A 16118-nucleotide genomic window follows, 5' to 3' on the forward strand; every position below is an offset into this window, starting at 1 on the left:
TAGTTTACAGAAAAAGAAAGACCCAATTTCTCATTGAAATAGGCATTTTCCTAGGGTTGATCACTTTCGGAGTGTACAAAATAGAAAGATGTCAATACCATAACTACTTAAAATAAGTTCATTTAAGTGTACTGTGGCCAGATTTTCTAAAATTGGTTCAAGGAGCCGATTATTTGAGATTTGGGGTACTGTTGAAAAATTGAGCTTGTGAAGTTGCTGCCTATACAGTTTGATGATAAAATTAGGAATATTCTGGGGCTGGGAGAATGGGGATATGTCCATCAAGGGGTATAAAGTTTCAGTTAAAAGGAATAAATGATGAGTATTTGAGGCAATGGGTATGTTATCTTGAGTCAGTCATTCTGCATTGGATGCATATATCATAGCATCGCTTCTTACCCCATTAATACAACAATTATAATTTGTCAATATTCAGTGAAAAATAAACATAATTAGGGTCCATTTTGACCCAGGGTAAACAATGCCATTCCCAGTTGACAATTAGTTAAGGCTTTCGGGACACTGAGGAGAAGTCATAAATATTAGGTCAGAAACAGGAAAAGATGGAGTACAGATGTTTCTAGGTTGTATAGGGATTGGCAGGATGTAGTCTGAGGTGTCTAAAGGTAAAGGAGAAGGAAGATAAATGAAATACAGGATAATATATATTGAAGTCACATCAGGAAGAACTCTGGGGGATTCATGTTGAATACTGTATTTTCTAAGATAGTCTTGAAAGGATAAAACAGGGGGAAAGAACCAACACAAGCAGAGAAAAATGAAAAAATTCCACTCTATGATGAAAAAACAGCAGGCTCTAAGTCTGTATTACCATGAACCCGAAAGAGGTGAGGGAGCGGGAAGGCATCCGCACGCTGAGATTGTCAATAGAGGCCACTCAGGCGAGGTTCTGATTGACAATGCAGCTGAGAAACGTGATTGATTAGCCAGGAGCCGGCAGCCGCCTGCAGATCAGCCTGCGCTCATGGCAGGAGTGTCGGGAAGGCCTAATTGCTTCACTAATAGTAGCAGAGGAAACATTTATTAGTGCAAATATTATTTCTTATAGAAGACCCGAGAATGAACATTCTGGATCGCAGGACACTGTTTGTAAAATCAGCCCTGAGCGAATGTCTAACTTGTGGGACGAACCCCTTCCTCCCGAACTCAAATAAAAGAAATCCTAATGTAACAGGGAAAAAAAAAAAAGCACCCCATGATTAGATAATGTGAAGTGCATATAGACTTGCATTTCGGAGGAAATGGAAGCGCGTGGGGGGCAGATAGCATGTGGTGGAGGAGAAAATTATGATTGTGATGTGGTAGCTGTTGGGTTTATCTCAAACTATCCAGTTTTCTGTCATTGGCACCTTCATATTTTAACCTCAGATGCATTTTTGTGCCTTTCAAAATTGCTAAATTATTGGGGGGAAAAATAAGTAACAAATTTTTTAACTGACTAGAAATAAATTTTTCTTTGGGGGCTAGTGTAATGATTATTCTTCAACAACATGCATGCATATTTAATTTAATTATATTTTTGTTGGGGTGGTTATTTCAATCTATTTTATTCTCTTGGAAAGAGGCCTCGAGCTCTGACTTTAATTATGTCACTCTTGTTTGCTTAAATTGATTTTGAATATTACTGTGATTATGTTTTGTTATGAATGTATTTCCTCCTGGTTGAAATTAAGGTGGCACATGAACCTCATGTTCTTCTCAGAGGAACTGATTCCTCTTTATTTATTTTCCCATCTCAGGAATCTGAAATATAAATGGGTAAATACAAATGTCAACAGGTAATGTAAACAAGAAAATTTCAACATGCCAGAAGTTGTGACCTAAATTAGGGTTGAAAAATTCCCTAATTTGCCAAGAAAATTCATTTGATTTCAAATTCAAAGATCCAAATGATTTCTTAACATTTTCCAGCTTCAGTTTTCTCCTCTGTAAAATGAAGATAAAAATATATCATCTGTTTCTTCCCTGGGAGCATTTTTAGGATTACGTGAAATAAATGGGTCATTGCTATACAATGCACTTAGTTATCTTTATCAAAATCAATCAATCAATCAATCAATCAGTCAATCAAAGAATCCAGATGAAAGACATGGGATTTACTCTACCCCTGACCAATTTGGGGCTTTGGTTGCTTTCCCTCATTTCTCTTTAGATCTAAGAAACAGTGTATGGAATGAGCTGCACTGCCTGGGGTGAATCCCAGGCTTACTGTTTACCACTTTAATGACTGGGCAAATTATTTAAGAATTTTGTACCTTGGTTGCCCTATCTGTAAAATGGGGATAACTCTATTACTACATTATAAGATTGTCATGAGGATTAAATGAGCTAATTAATATAGCATCAGCAGAAATTAGCCAATATAGACTCAGCATTTAGAATACTATTTAGGAAGTGTTAGTTACTAATATTATTTTCCCATCCTTCCTTTTTGTCTACCTGCATGCTTCAAACCTGTTATATTACCCTTTGGTTGCCACCTTTCTTCACTCCCCTCAACTGAGACTTTCTTTCTTTTGTTCTCCCCCACCATTTGGTAGCTTAAAACAACATTTTTTTATTTCATATAGTTTCTGAGTGTCAGGAATTTTGGAGCAGTTTAACTGGGTGGTTCTGAATCAGGGTCTCTCATAAGACAAAGTGTTGGCTAGGGAAGCAGTTATCTGAAGACTGGGACAGAGGATCTGCTTCCAATGTGGATACTCACAGGGTGGTTGGCAGGGGGGGCCTCAGGTTCTCAAAGCAAGACCTCTCTACTGGGTGGCCTAAGCATCTCAATATATTTCAACTGGCTTTCACCAAATAAAGTGATCCAAGAGACAGTGAGCAAGGCCGAATCTACAGAGCCTTTTACAACCTATCTTTGAAAGTGACATACCATCATTCTTGCTATAATACTTATGGTTACCCAGATCAACCTTGATACAATGGGTGGGGAGTGGGGACTGACTACACATGGACATGAACACTAAATGGCAAGATTCTTTGGGGACCATCTTGGAGGTTGGATGTCATGCACATTTAATTTGTGTTGCATTTCATTTCCTCAAGACTCTCTCTAACTGTTTTACCATCGTGGTGCTGATGCTTTTTCTATAGAACCAGTACCCATGAAAGCAGAGGTAGAATAGTATAGCAGAACTTGTAGCCAAAGGTATAGGCTTTGCAGCTAGACAGAACTGGGTTTAGCATTTCCACCCATCATTTACAAGCTCTGTGGACATGAGCAATGACCTAGTCTGTCTAAGTCTCTTCTTAAAATGGTCACAATCTTTATCTTGCATGGTTGGGAGGATTAACAATATTACAGGGCTCAGAATGTTGGCAGGCATAGGAAGTGTTGACTCTAAGATACCCATGATGATGATTTTTATCATGTGTTAAGTAGCTAATGGTTCTCTGATTCCATATAATCAATTGTTTATCTCATTAAAAATGAGTAAAGGACCTTAAAGAGTAATTGAATTAAGGAGTTTTAGGCCCCATGGTGTGATGGGTTATAAGAGCATTTCAAAAAGCATGTGTGTATGCGAGGGGATATTCTTTAGTTTCTCATAAGTCATGCTTGTAGCTTGCTTCTTCATTCTGAAAAACTGACCCTCTTAAAGGCCACTGAGTTTCAGCCAGGCTAGGGGTGAAAGTACAACTTGGAACTGGGCTATGCTAGACTCATCCTGAATTGCTAATGATGATAGAAATGTTTATCATAGGCTGACCTCTCAGCTCTCATTTTCAGGAGTTTCAGTTTTCTTTTCTTAAAGTCCTGCCGTGTTCTGAGTACTATATTAACCATATCACTTAGGTTCTGTCATTTAACCTCCCAATGAGCTTTTGAGATAGGTGCTATTATAATACTCATTTTGAAGATGAGGGAACATCAGGATCAGAGACATTAGGAAACATGCTGAAGATGACATAGCTGATTGTGTCACCTGCGTAAACACCCATTGCTGATCGTTTAATTCCTCTGAAATGGAGCAGTAAATTGAAGATTAGAGTATTTGCAGTACTAGGGTCATTTTCCAGAGGCCGAATAGTTTCTGAATAGTGTCACTTGCTTTTGGGAGTTTTAAGAATGCTGCTCTTGTAGAACCTAAATGTCTTTGCCCAAGAGGCCACACCTTTTTTTTTTTTCTTTCTTTAATTTTGTTTTGAAGTGTCTGAAACAATTTCCACTTTACATAGGTGGTTTCACACACAAGTTGAAAATAACCACGATAAAACCAAGTGACTTGGCATTTTTAAAAGTTTTTCTTCTCCTTGCAGAATTCTCAGCATATCTGAAATGCACCATTCTTGTCGGTGTTTAAAACATTTAAGGCTTTTTGGAATCAGCACTCCAACCAGCCTTTGGCTATGTGGTCTTTCACAGGTGGTTTGGGACATCTGCCTGGCTCTGGCCCAGCAGAACCACTTCCCAGTCCTGTGTGGTGAATTTCCTCTGTGCTCCTAGGACCTGGACTCTTCTCCTCCCACCCAAAGCCAGACCCTCAGGGGGTAGAGAATGAATGGAAATAAAACACAGCTGGGCCTAGGTTTGAAAAACAATTGCCAAGGATTCAGTCACTCTGTTTTTTACTAGTTGCTAGCCTCTTTAGTTCTTGATTTTCTGATTTATAAAATTGTACCCTTTGTGATTCATTTGCTCAGAGCTCAAGTACTCAGCAGAACAGAGACCCTAAAACAAAACAGCCCCAAATGGAGACTAGCATATTTGAAAGTGTAATCATCGCCCAGCAGGCACATTCAATCTGGGTGACTCGTGAATATTCTACACCGGCTCTGTCAGAGAGAGGGAGAGTTTTCTTTTTCAACGTGGAGTGGCGTTGATTAAAACCTCCTCTCTTCATCAAAGCTGAGAGGAACATTTTCCCCCCCACTTTCCTTTCCTCACCCACAGGGCCAAATACTATATAATGTCAAAAGGAAACCCTCTGGGACTGAAATTCAGGAATAGATGTTTGAATGGATGCGTAAATATAAAATGGATTGCCTTTGAATGAGCATATTGGTTACCAAGCCAGCATCTCACTTCTCAGGTCTTTGCAATTTCTTCTTTCATGAAGTGACTCTGCCAGGGTCAGCCAAGAGCATGCAATGAAAACATGTTTAGAGACAAAGAAAGGTACCGGACTTCAAAGAGAATTGTTTTGCAGGCCCTCCTTTTCCCTCCCAGTCTCAGTACTATGCTTATTGGGATTTCTCCTATTCACAGGTAGCTGTGACAGGTTAGCTTTGTGTTTGTGCTGGAGGATTTCTGATTCTGAGTCTTTCCTAAGAGACATTTGCAATTATTGCAACTTGTAGGAAAATAACTGGGGTGGCCCCACCTCCCCACCTTTTCAGAAATTTCAGTTGACCTTAGCGTTTCTCATTTCATGCGAGAAGAAGCATGATTTATGGATCCCGCTTGGGTTCAGAATGTAGCTTAAAGGAATACATTACTAACAGGAGTCAAGAGTACCACATTACCTCTTTTTAGATAGGCAAATCTTAATTGGAAACATAACAAATAGAAGATGGGGAGGAAGAATAGAAGGGAAGACTGTGCTTTCTCAACTGAGAGAAATTTAGCTGGGGGTTTCAAGTTTCATTCATTGTGATGTGCTCCTCCTCGGTTTCATTGGCACATGGTCACCTTGATGAATCCTGGGATGTGGGAGAAAGCTTTAATTTTTTTTTCCCCTTCTCTGCCTATTTGAGAAGAGGTACCTTAGAAGGGCAAAAATGTTTTCTCCCTGACTGAGCTAATTTTGTCCCATCCCATTATCCTCCATTGATTTGCTTTCCCAGGTTTTGAATGAATCTGAGATATATGTTGTTGTTTGGGTCCTTCGTGACTCCTGCATAAACACTAGTTGTTGATGCTTTAATTTCTCTGAAATGGAGCGGTAAATTGAAAAGTAGAACAAAACCAAATATTTGTAGTTCTAGGGTCATTTCCCAGATGACTAGAATCGTTTCTGAGGAAGGTCACATTAGGGGTTTGAAAAGTGCCTCTCCTGTAGAATCTCAATAGCTTTCTCTGCCCAAGAGGCCACACCTTTTCTTTTTTAAAAAAAATCTGTGTAGCAGCTTTCATTTGACATCGGTGGTATCACACACAAGTTGAAAAGAAGAGCAACAAAATTAAATGACTTGGGTCTTTTAAAAAGTTATTTTGCTCTTTACAGAATCCTCAGCATATTTGAAATGCACAGTTCTTGTAAGTATTTAAAAGACTCCAGGCTTTATGGGAGAATCATTTTCATGCCAAATGCTTCTCTCCACCTGAAGTTTAGCTCAATGGCTAAAAGAAAGGGAGCCTGAGAGTTGTAAAGAGACACAAAAGGGAAAATTGATTTGGAAAAGGTTTCTCCTTTTCATATTTTGGGCTTGGTGGGTTGTTAGGTGTGCATGAATGCCTCAGTAGGATGTTGTCTGATTATAGCCTGGCTCCCACAGCTGTGGAATACATTAACACAGTATGACTCCATGTCACTCACTGACAAGGACAACCATGGCACCAAAATCTAACATGTTTCACAGGGAAAGAGGTGTGGGTATTTTTACTTTACAATACTTCTACAATTCCTATCTGAGAGGCTAGTGGATTTATGGAGCAGTGCAGTTTTGTCATATCCAGAGCTATTCCCAACCCTGCAGGGAATGATGAAATTTTACTCATTTTTGTACACCTGGAGGCAGGGAATCAATTGCATCGAGTATCTGTTAGGTACCAGGCACAGACTCAGGTGCTTTGCAGATATCATCTTAATCCATTCTCACAGTATAGGGTGGTAGTCTTGTCTCATTCAGTGTCAAATGAGGAAACAGAAGCCAAACCCCATTATTGGGAATACATTGGTAATGCAATACCTTGCATTGAGGTGCATTGGTTAAGAATGAGATCTTTTTTTTTTTTTTTTAAATAATGTTATGGTGCCTTAATTTTTATTTATTTTTATGTGTTGCTAAGGATCAAACCCAGTGCCTCATATGTGCTAGGCAAGTGCTCTACCACTGAGCCACAACCCCAGCCTAAGAGTGAGATCTTTAAAACTTGGCTGTTTAGATCTGCTATGCCACTCATTGGCTGTTTGACTTGAACAGATAACTGTGTTCATTAGCTTCAATTTCTTCAAATCATAAAATGGGGATACTAACAGTCATTTATTCAGCCCATAAAAAGAGCATAATCCATGTAATGAGCTATTATTTTATTGTTATTTTTCAGTTAAATGGATCGGTGAATGAATGAGTGTTTTTATTAACTTTCATAAACCATGAACTTGTGCTCCTGAAAAAGGCTGGGACCAGGAGTTAGCAACTTTCAGTCATTGTTGGTCCTGATGCAAGATGTATCAGACTGAATTTGGAGCTCTTAGTACCCTAGCTTTGGGTCTCTGCTTCTAGTGACCTGAAATGGTTGATTACAAATTGGCCCTGGGGTACTTAATCACTGAGCCACATCCCCAGCTCTTTTCATTTTTTATTTTGAGTTGCTCAGGGCCTCACTAACTTGCAAAGAGTAAGCCTTGAACTTGTGATCCTCCTGCCTCAGCCTTCCCAGTCACTGGGAATACACAATGCCTGGCCTGTGTTGGGTTGAGTTCAGCCTCCTTGTGTACGGTTGAGCATGTACATACTGATGGATGTTAATTCCTGCTGTTGATATTTAATATCGTGCTAGTTTTTGCAGATGAAATCCACTCCTCTGTAATGTGAAGAGGGCTTTCTATAAGGTGAGGAAATGGTAGGAAGCCCTATCCTGTGGTGTACGGGACAAATAAAAACAAATAATTTCCAGGAGTTAAATCTTCACTCTCCCTGAGGCTCCAGAGGTGCAGTAGTTTATTTTCATTATGTCTCTTGTAAAGGCATCACCAATATTAACAATGTGAACAAAACAAACTAATGTTTTTGTTTGCTACCATCTGAAAATTCCTTAGGGCCCATAGACTCATTTACGAAAATTCATGTGCACAAAACTCATTTGCAAAAGCAAATAAAGTATGTGATCACAAATGCTCTTTACCTGAGTGGCCTAGGGGAGTAGCTGAAAAGGCGTGTGTGCCTTTACACTTATTCTCTGCTGCGGTTTAGCAGCACGGGCATCCCAGCCTACTCTCAGATGAGCCCCTATAAGCCATGTTATGTCAGGCGACTTGAATTCTTTGGATTCTTGTGTCACTCTTATGATTTTTACGTTGCTGGGCTGCTTTGTGAGTTTCCTTTTGTGAAAAATACCATTAAATCATAGTGTCCTGTGGTCTTGAAAATAGCTTTGAAAGTTCATTCATTAGGATCCCAAGCCAGGGAGATAATCTATATTTAGTCAACTTTGGACTTTAATGTCTTTTTGGGTTTGTATATGCTATTTCTTTCTTGAGTGAAATTTTGGCTACAAGTGTGATGGGTGACAATGTTTAGACAGGGATCAAGAAGTCTGAATTGAGACAGTTAGAAGAAAGAAATACTTACAGATAAATAGTACATAAGGATAACTGAAAACTACCAGAAAGTTTATAAAAAATCACAAATTTAGAGTGTTTTTCCTATAGCTTAAAATACTTGAGTCAAGAAAGAGGTAGGACAAATACATATCTGTCAGACTTTCTGATTCACAACTGTTATTTTTCTCAGTATTTAAATTTATGGCTTATTTTAGGCTGACTGATTGACTTACTCATTCAACAGATGTTTATTGAACACCAAAATATGACAGACCCACTCTAGATGGCAGGGATATGAACAAAGCAAATACAAAATCCTGCCTTTGGAAAGTATATATTCTAAGGAGGGAGAAGATTTAGGGGAGTAATATACATATATACATATATTTTAAAAATAATTTTTATTTTTGATTAACATGTATTAATTGTACATATTAATGGGGTTCAGTGTGCAATTTCCACACATGCATTCATCATGTACTGATAAAATCCTGCCATGCTTTTATCCATCCTCCTTCACACACACAACTTCCCAACCTTTGTTAATTACTCTTCTATATTCAGGTTGACTGTAACCGCCATATAAGTACTGTGGTACTTATCTGTGTATCTGGCTCATTTCACTTCATATAATGTCCTCCAGTTTCATTGAGTTTGCTGCAAATGATAGGGTTTCATTCTTTCTGGCTGAATACTATTCCATTGTACATATTTGCCACATGTTTGCCTCTATTCTTCATCCATTCATCTGTTGATGGGCATCTAGGCTGATCTCATATCTTAGCTCTTGTGAATAGTGCTGCAATAGACATGGATATGCAGGTATCGTTTTGGCAAAGCAACAAGCTTGTTTTTTCACCTAGATATTGCTGATCATAGTTTATCAAAAAGCTATTCAATGTCCTCTATGGTCTGAATTCTGAAGTATAACTTTATCAAGTGCAGGAGCCTCAGATATTTCTTACCAATTCTTAGAAATCAGTAGGAAAAATGACTTTTATTTTCTGGTTTAACCTTAATGGAATTCATCCACTCCACTCTGAGTATTTCTTTTTTTTTTTTTCCTGGCAATACACTTTTTTTTTTTTCCAGTTTAAGGGGCATCAGCAGTTTTCTTGTTAAATACTCATTGACTCCTCTGGAGACACCTGGATGCAGATGATTTCACGAAGCATAGTACTGAACACGGGTTCCTTATGGTTATGGTCACTGACTATAAGTGAGAGTCATTTGGTACTGATTGAAATTTCTACACACTAGGTGTCATCTTAGTTGTGAAAAGTGTAATAAGTACTTAGTAACAAGTTATAGTAAAATTTATAAATGATGAATGTTTTCTAAAAATTGCACTTGATCATCAAATGCAAGATTATTCTAACAATGATATTAGAATAATGTCAATCTTACTCTTCTGTATTCTTGTATGCTTTCTTGGGTAGGAAGGAAGGGGGATAAATTACAGCTAGCTCCCTGGAAATTATGCAGAAATCAGGGTATGGTTGTCGAGTGCAGCAAACACCTGTCATAAGTCAAGAAGGAACAAAGAGATCGATAGACTTGATGTTCCCATAAACTTTCTCCAATGGCCTTGTCCAAATCCTTAGAGGAGCTACTAATTGCTAATGAGTTGCAAAGTTGGATTTTACATTTCATCTCTTCTCATTTGTTTTCTGTAAGCCCCAGGTGGAAGTGTCAATCAAAAGGAACATGCAAAGGTGGGGAAGGAGAGAAAAGATGAGGCAAAGATGAGAGGGAAAGTTTATTCCAGGAAGATAAATAGCTCTTGAATAAGTGAGGCATCTCCTTCCCTAAGGAACATGTAATGAAATAAAATAGAAAATGAGTTCTTTCCTAACTGTTTTTATCAGATTCACCCGTTCCCTTAACCAATTCTCTGTTTACCTTCTGCTCTGTTTGGTCCTTGCTACTGAGAAAAATCCAGCTGTTTTCAAAGAACACAGTCAGTGTTGTGTTTCAGCTAGTCTTGCTGTCTTGATGTAAATACTATCAATTGTAGCCTGTCACATCTTCCTCCACTGAACAAGTGAATTGCTTCTCCACACTGGAGTTCCTCCAAAGATAATACAAGCAGACAGACTGCATCTCATACTGGGAACTGTAGCACTAAGGACACCAGGAGGTAGTCGGATGTACCACCACAAACAAATGTTTTTCAATTCCCCAAATAAAAACAAACAAATACATACACATACACACACACACATGTAAGAAAAGGTGCTATTAGACCTGTTGGAGGAGAGAATCCAACAAAGAGTTAAATGTAAGTGAAAGAAAGTGGTGTTGTTTATTCATCTGGCTATAGAAAGACCTCCCACAATTTCAGTCTCAGTGGGGCATACAACCCTGGATTTCTGTGTCAAAATGTATTTGTTAAACAACTTTGCTCTAACAAGCTCAGAACTTGCACAGAATAACTCTTTGTGTACTTGCCCCCAATTAGGTGCGTCTGTGCACTTTCTACTCTCTCCTCTCTGCAGGGACGTGGCAGGTTTTTTTGGAACCATCTCCAGTGTCTAGGAAGAGTGGGATTTTAAGCATACAGTCAGAAAGATGCCCCCTGAAGCCTTCAATGTTTCTATAGAAAGTTCTTAGTCATGTCTGAGTAACATAATCCCCCAGAGGTTTTCCCTATTGTCAAGCCCAAATCCCCGCGGTGACCATTTCAGTCCCTGTCTAGTGTGGTCCTCACTGAACACGGGTTCCTTATCAATGTTTATAAAGCCTTAGTTTGCCTTCTTTGACAAGAGGCAGAATCCACAGTGAAGGAAAATGGTGGAAGTCACATCTGCTTTTCTCTAGAGAATTAGGAAGCTGTGAATAATAATTTTGGTGGTGGTTGAGAATTCCAGAATTCAGCCAATTCTATATAAATGGAAGGGACTCCCTAGATATCCAATTAAATAATTACATGCAATTAGTCTGTTCAGGAGTATCATCTTGTTGGGATTTATACCAACATAAAATGGTTTTATTTTCCCACTCATAGCTTTCAACTGTATTGTGTTGAATACCACTTTCCTGCTGGGATGCAAGTTCCTTAGCAACATCTAATTTCCTGTCGTTTTCAATTATTAGTATAGTCTCATTTGGGTATTTAAGACCTGGTTCTGTTCATTTAAAAAAGATTAATCTCAAATTTGGAGTGAATATGTGTGTGTGTGTGTGTGTGTATGTGGGGTTTTTACTTTGGGAGGGTGGGTGTGCTCTGGTTCTTCTACCTCCTTTCCTTCCCTCTTTGAGGACCCAGTTCCTCTGGTGTTGCGGGGGCTGGCAGGAGGGTGCAGGCCAAGGTCTCTTTATATGATTGCTGGAATGTCAGAAGTGGGCAGGTCTCAGGTCACACTCACCCTGGTTCAGATTCTTTCTGGGATGTTCTTTGGCCTCCTGGGAACTGAGAGGAACTGAATGGGGTGGGACGTCCTTCCAGGCACAATACATTGGGTCTCCCAGAAATCTCTAGATTTTGCTGGGCATTAGGTTGCACATTCATGGGAACCTCAGATTTCAGAGGACACGTGTCATGGGGTCCTCTTTAATCCCCCATTAGTTGTCTGTACTCCTAGTCTTCTAAACACTCTTCCAGGGTCTGTCTGTCCCTCTTCTTTCCTGGATGCAACCTGAGGGTGGGCCTGTGGTCCTGCTGCTCAGCAAGGGTCCAGCTGAGAAAGTTGGAAAAACTTCTAGCAGGGATCTACACTCCCTAGAAATGATGTCATGGAGCAGCCTGCCTTCTTGGCTTAGAGAACATGCCCTTCCCATAAAACACTGCCCTCCTCACAATCCTCACCGTCTCTTATTCCCTGTTAGACTGGTGTGCCAAGTCTGGGGATGGGATGGGAACGGTGGTATGGGAGGAGTTTGTTGGTGGCAGGGACATTTCTGGTGTCCCCTAGTGGGCCTTGTAAGGAGTTGGCTTCAGTTGCTGTGGGCTTTTTCAGGAATGTGGAGTACGTAAGTGACTTCAGTTTTGGATAGAAGCAAGATTTTAGGATGCTGAGATATGTCTGTTATACATTCATTATAACATGTACACACAGAAATGCCAAAGGATGTTCAGGTATATATCCAAGGCCTGAAAAAGTTTGGGACACCCCTCTGGCACCCTGATCAGATGAAATTCATTTTTTAAAAAGTCACATTTACCCATAATGAGTACAAAGAAATACAACACATCTGATTTCCCATGACTATAATCTTTTTTTTTCCCAAATATTAAATTTCAAAGGATTAAAAAGTATATAGGTGACCCTACATTCCTGTTGTCCCAAATACATGTTTATTCTTTTGGGGAACCCAGCGCTACCTCACAGTCTCACTGAGAAGGTTAAAGGAATGAGTTCATATGAAGGTGCTTTTTGTGACTCACGAATACATGCTAGTGTCATGATGTCATGTGACGGTAGATAAGATGTTCTATATACAAATAAACATTCCTTCAAGCCTCATTTTAGTTTAATGTGAAAATGAGTGAGGTATGAAGTAAAATTGTCATTTTATTGGCATCTTGAGCCAGATTGACTAGATTTTCATCCTGATTCCATGATTTCAGACAAGTTGTTTAATTTCTCTGAGCCTCAGACTTCTCATCTGGGCAATGGGGATAATGATGGTATCTACCTCATGCGTTGTGGGACTAAAACAGGTCATTTAACATAAAAACATTTCACCTTAAAAAACTGCCAGGTACATAGTAAGCTCTGGAATATTACTTCTTATTATATACATGTATGAACTACATAGAAAAATGGAATTTTCTTATTTTTTCTATATTTTAGATATTTTCAATAGAAATGAAAGGATGAAAGTAGCCCTTATTTTATGATGAAGTTGATTTTTAAAATATTTGTCTTAAAGAGTTGCCTATGGTAGAGGGATATGAGAAATTTCCCCATGTGACCAGAGGTGACTTAACCTGGGACAGGTAGCCCTACCCAGTATTGGTTAGAGGGCCCTGTAATCAGTGGGCAGGTCAGCTACCCAAGAAGGCAGATGAGTAGAAACAGATGAGAATATGTATACAACTATTTGTATTTCCAAGACTGCCTTGCTGAACATTCATTATTAAGTAACAGAGCGTTATGTTCTCTCTTCCTAACCTAATTCCTATGTACTCTTTCTGCACTTTGTTGGTGATGTTCAGCTCCCCACCCTTTGGAATGCTGCGAGTTTGCAGATGGATACTGAAGGGAAAGTTTGACCTAACGATTCTTTTCAAATGGCTTCTCGATATTTCATTTACTGTTTCAGCCTCATTGCTTTCCTACCTTCTGAGTGGCATTCCCCTGATTAGCTTTATTGGCCTACCTGACTCAAATTGATTTAGCTCAATTTTCTGGATGCACAGGCAGATGATTTATATATTTATTTCCTTGCATCTTTTCTATTTTTATATTTCCAATTTTTATCTTTCCATATCAAACTTTCACTCTGAATTCATCACAGATGCTGTTAGTTGGCAATTTTGATCTTCCCAACAAATATTTGCCAGGTTGTAATTTTTTATTTGTTATCAACAGCCAAGTTTAAATAAGGCTAATCTTGTTCTAAAATGGTTTATATAAATGTTAGTGTTGGTATGGAGAGAAAGTAAATGTTAATTTTGAGTTTTTTATTCAGTATATATTTTTCCCTCATTGCTCCCATGTAATGCCATTATTATCGTTGTTGTTGTTATTTTTTTAAATAAAAACAACTGGGGGACAGTAGGAACCACATTTTGACCTAAACTTTAAACAGAAAGTATTCTGACAAGAACACTAAAATAGGTAGAGGTTTGGGGTTGGGAGGACAAGGAGGGATCTCTTTGATAGCTGCTCTTGTTATTGTCTTCTTTCTTATTTACTACCACAGAAGATTATCTGGAATGAGCCCAGCTCCTTGAAGATGTCCTGTAGTGACCCTGGGGAGCAGTTTCCTTCTTGCCTGTGCATGGTTCTGTGGTGACCTCCTATTCTAGGCTGGATTAGTAGATTCTGGGGGTAGAAATTCTGGTTGTATATATGGTGATTTAAAAAGAGGACCACTGAACCAACAATTACCTGTGGGCCACTTGTGGGAAGCAGAGCAGGGGACCTGGGTGGGAAGGTGGAAGTATATATATTTCCATGTGTTGTGCATATGTATTTGCTGACTGCAGGGATGGTTTTTGATGAGTGGCCAGGGTGGGCAGTGGGGGCTGTGTAACATGTTATGAGAGGTTTTCCCAAACCCTAATTCATTTTCAGAAGAGGTATCTTAATTAGAGGTTAAATTCAGGTTCTAATCCCTCAATCAATAGTCTGTAAAAGTACATGTCTATATTCCCCTCTTCCTGCTGACCCCAGGATACTTTGGGGATCCATGTTCCTTGCTCATGCTGCTGGCTGCTATTAGGATAGCACTTCCTTCTCACCTTTTCATCTGGAAACTTACAGATCCTACCTAGCCAACAAGTCTCAGCTCCAGCTGTGCCTTCCCCAGGAAGTTCTCCCTGACCACTCCAGTCCAGATGACTCTCAGTAGTCCAACCCAGTCATCAGCATAGAACTATTTGGGGGCCAAGTAAAAAAGGTGCTATTAGAACATAACTATGTCCATTTGTTTACCTATTATCTGTGGCTGCTTTGAGATACAGTGGCAGGATTGTGACAGAGAGCACATGACTCACAAGCCTAAAATATTTACGTTTTGATTCTTTACAGGAAAAATTTGCTGACCCCTGTCCTAAACTGGGAGGGCTTAACATGTGTACCTTTCAGCATGACCTGCAATAAATGCTCCATATTTTGTGATTTGCTAGGCTCTCACTTTTAAATTCAGCATAGTCTTTTAGTATTTGCCAGACATTTTGGGCACTGAACAAATAATCTCAAAATTACAATTGGAAATTGGAGTGAGTCTGGGCAGGGGACAAAGAGAACCCACAAGGCAATTTTATTTTCAAGAGACAATATTTATTACTGTTGTCTTGTGATTGCCGAAAAGACATTGAGAGCACAGCTTTGTACCTAAACCAGTTCCTTCCAACCCAGAACCCTTATCTGTTACCAACCTCAGTTTAAGAACATAACTTTGATCAAATTTCTATAGATGCCTATACAGGACATACAATGATGTAACATAATTTAAAAGTTAACTGGAAGTCCAAATACAAACACACACACACACACACACACACACACACACACACACACAATTAGAGGATTAGCATTTATTTAAAAAAAATACCTGATGAAAACCTTTTGAACATTCAGGTGTTCTACTTTATGAGAATGTGACTTTCATTAAGATCAGAATACACTTAACTCAGTGGTTCAAAGCTATAGTCACTTGTTTTCTTCTTTCCTGTCTAGTGGTCAACCCATTCCCAGGGTGGAATATACAGAAGAAGAAACTAAAACTTGGGGTATTGTATTCCGGGAGCTCTCCAAACTCTATCCCACTCATGCTTGCCGGGAATATTTGAAAAACTTCCCTTTGCTGACTAAATACTGTGGCTACAGGGAGGACAATGTGCCTCAGCTTGAAGATGTCTCTGTGTTTCTGAAAGGTAAGGCTTTCAATAGACTATCTGGTCTTGGCCAATATCCTTGTTTGCCTTTCAAACATAGCACACATAGCAGCAATGGTCTTTATACAAAAAGGAAAAGTAATGCTTTAAAG

The 16118-nt window shown here is 39.1% G+C and overlaps 1 protein-coding gene across 1 annotated transcript in view; it reads left to right on the forward strand.

The window, feature by feature from the left end:
- Tph2 (tryptophan hydroxylase 2) overlaps positions 1–16118 on the forward strand; it is a 93676-nt gene that overhangs the window by 15614 nt on the left and 61944 nt on the right. The window contains exon 6 of the mRNA XM_046430716.2: positions 15809–16005. Within this exon, the coding sequence (XP_046286672.1) occupies positions 15809–16005 (197 nt within the window). The remainder of the gene's footprint in view (positions 1–15808; positions 16006–16118) is intronic.

The sequence above is a fragment of the Marmota monax genome, unplaced genomic scaffold, assembly GCF_021218885.2.
Source record: "Marmota monax isolate L192 unplaced genomic scaffold, Marmota_monax_Labrador192_F-V1.1 WCK01_AAM20220418_F8-fsc00056, whole genome shotgun sequence".
Lineage (NCBI taxonomy): Eukaryota > Metazoa > Chordata > Mammalia > Rodentia > Sciuridae > Marmota > Marmota monax.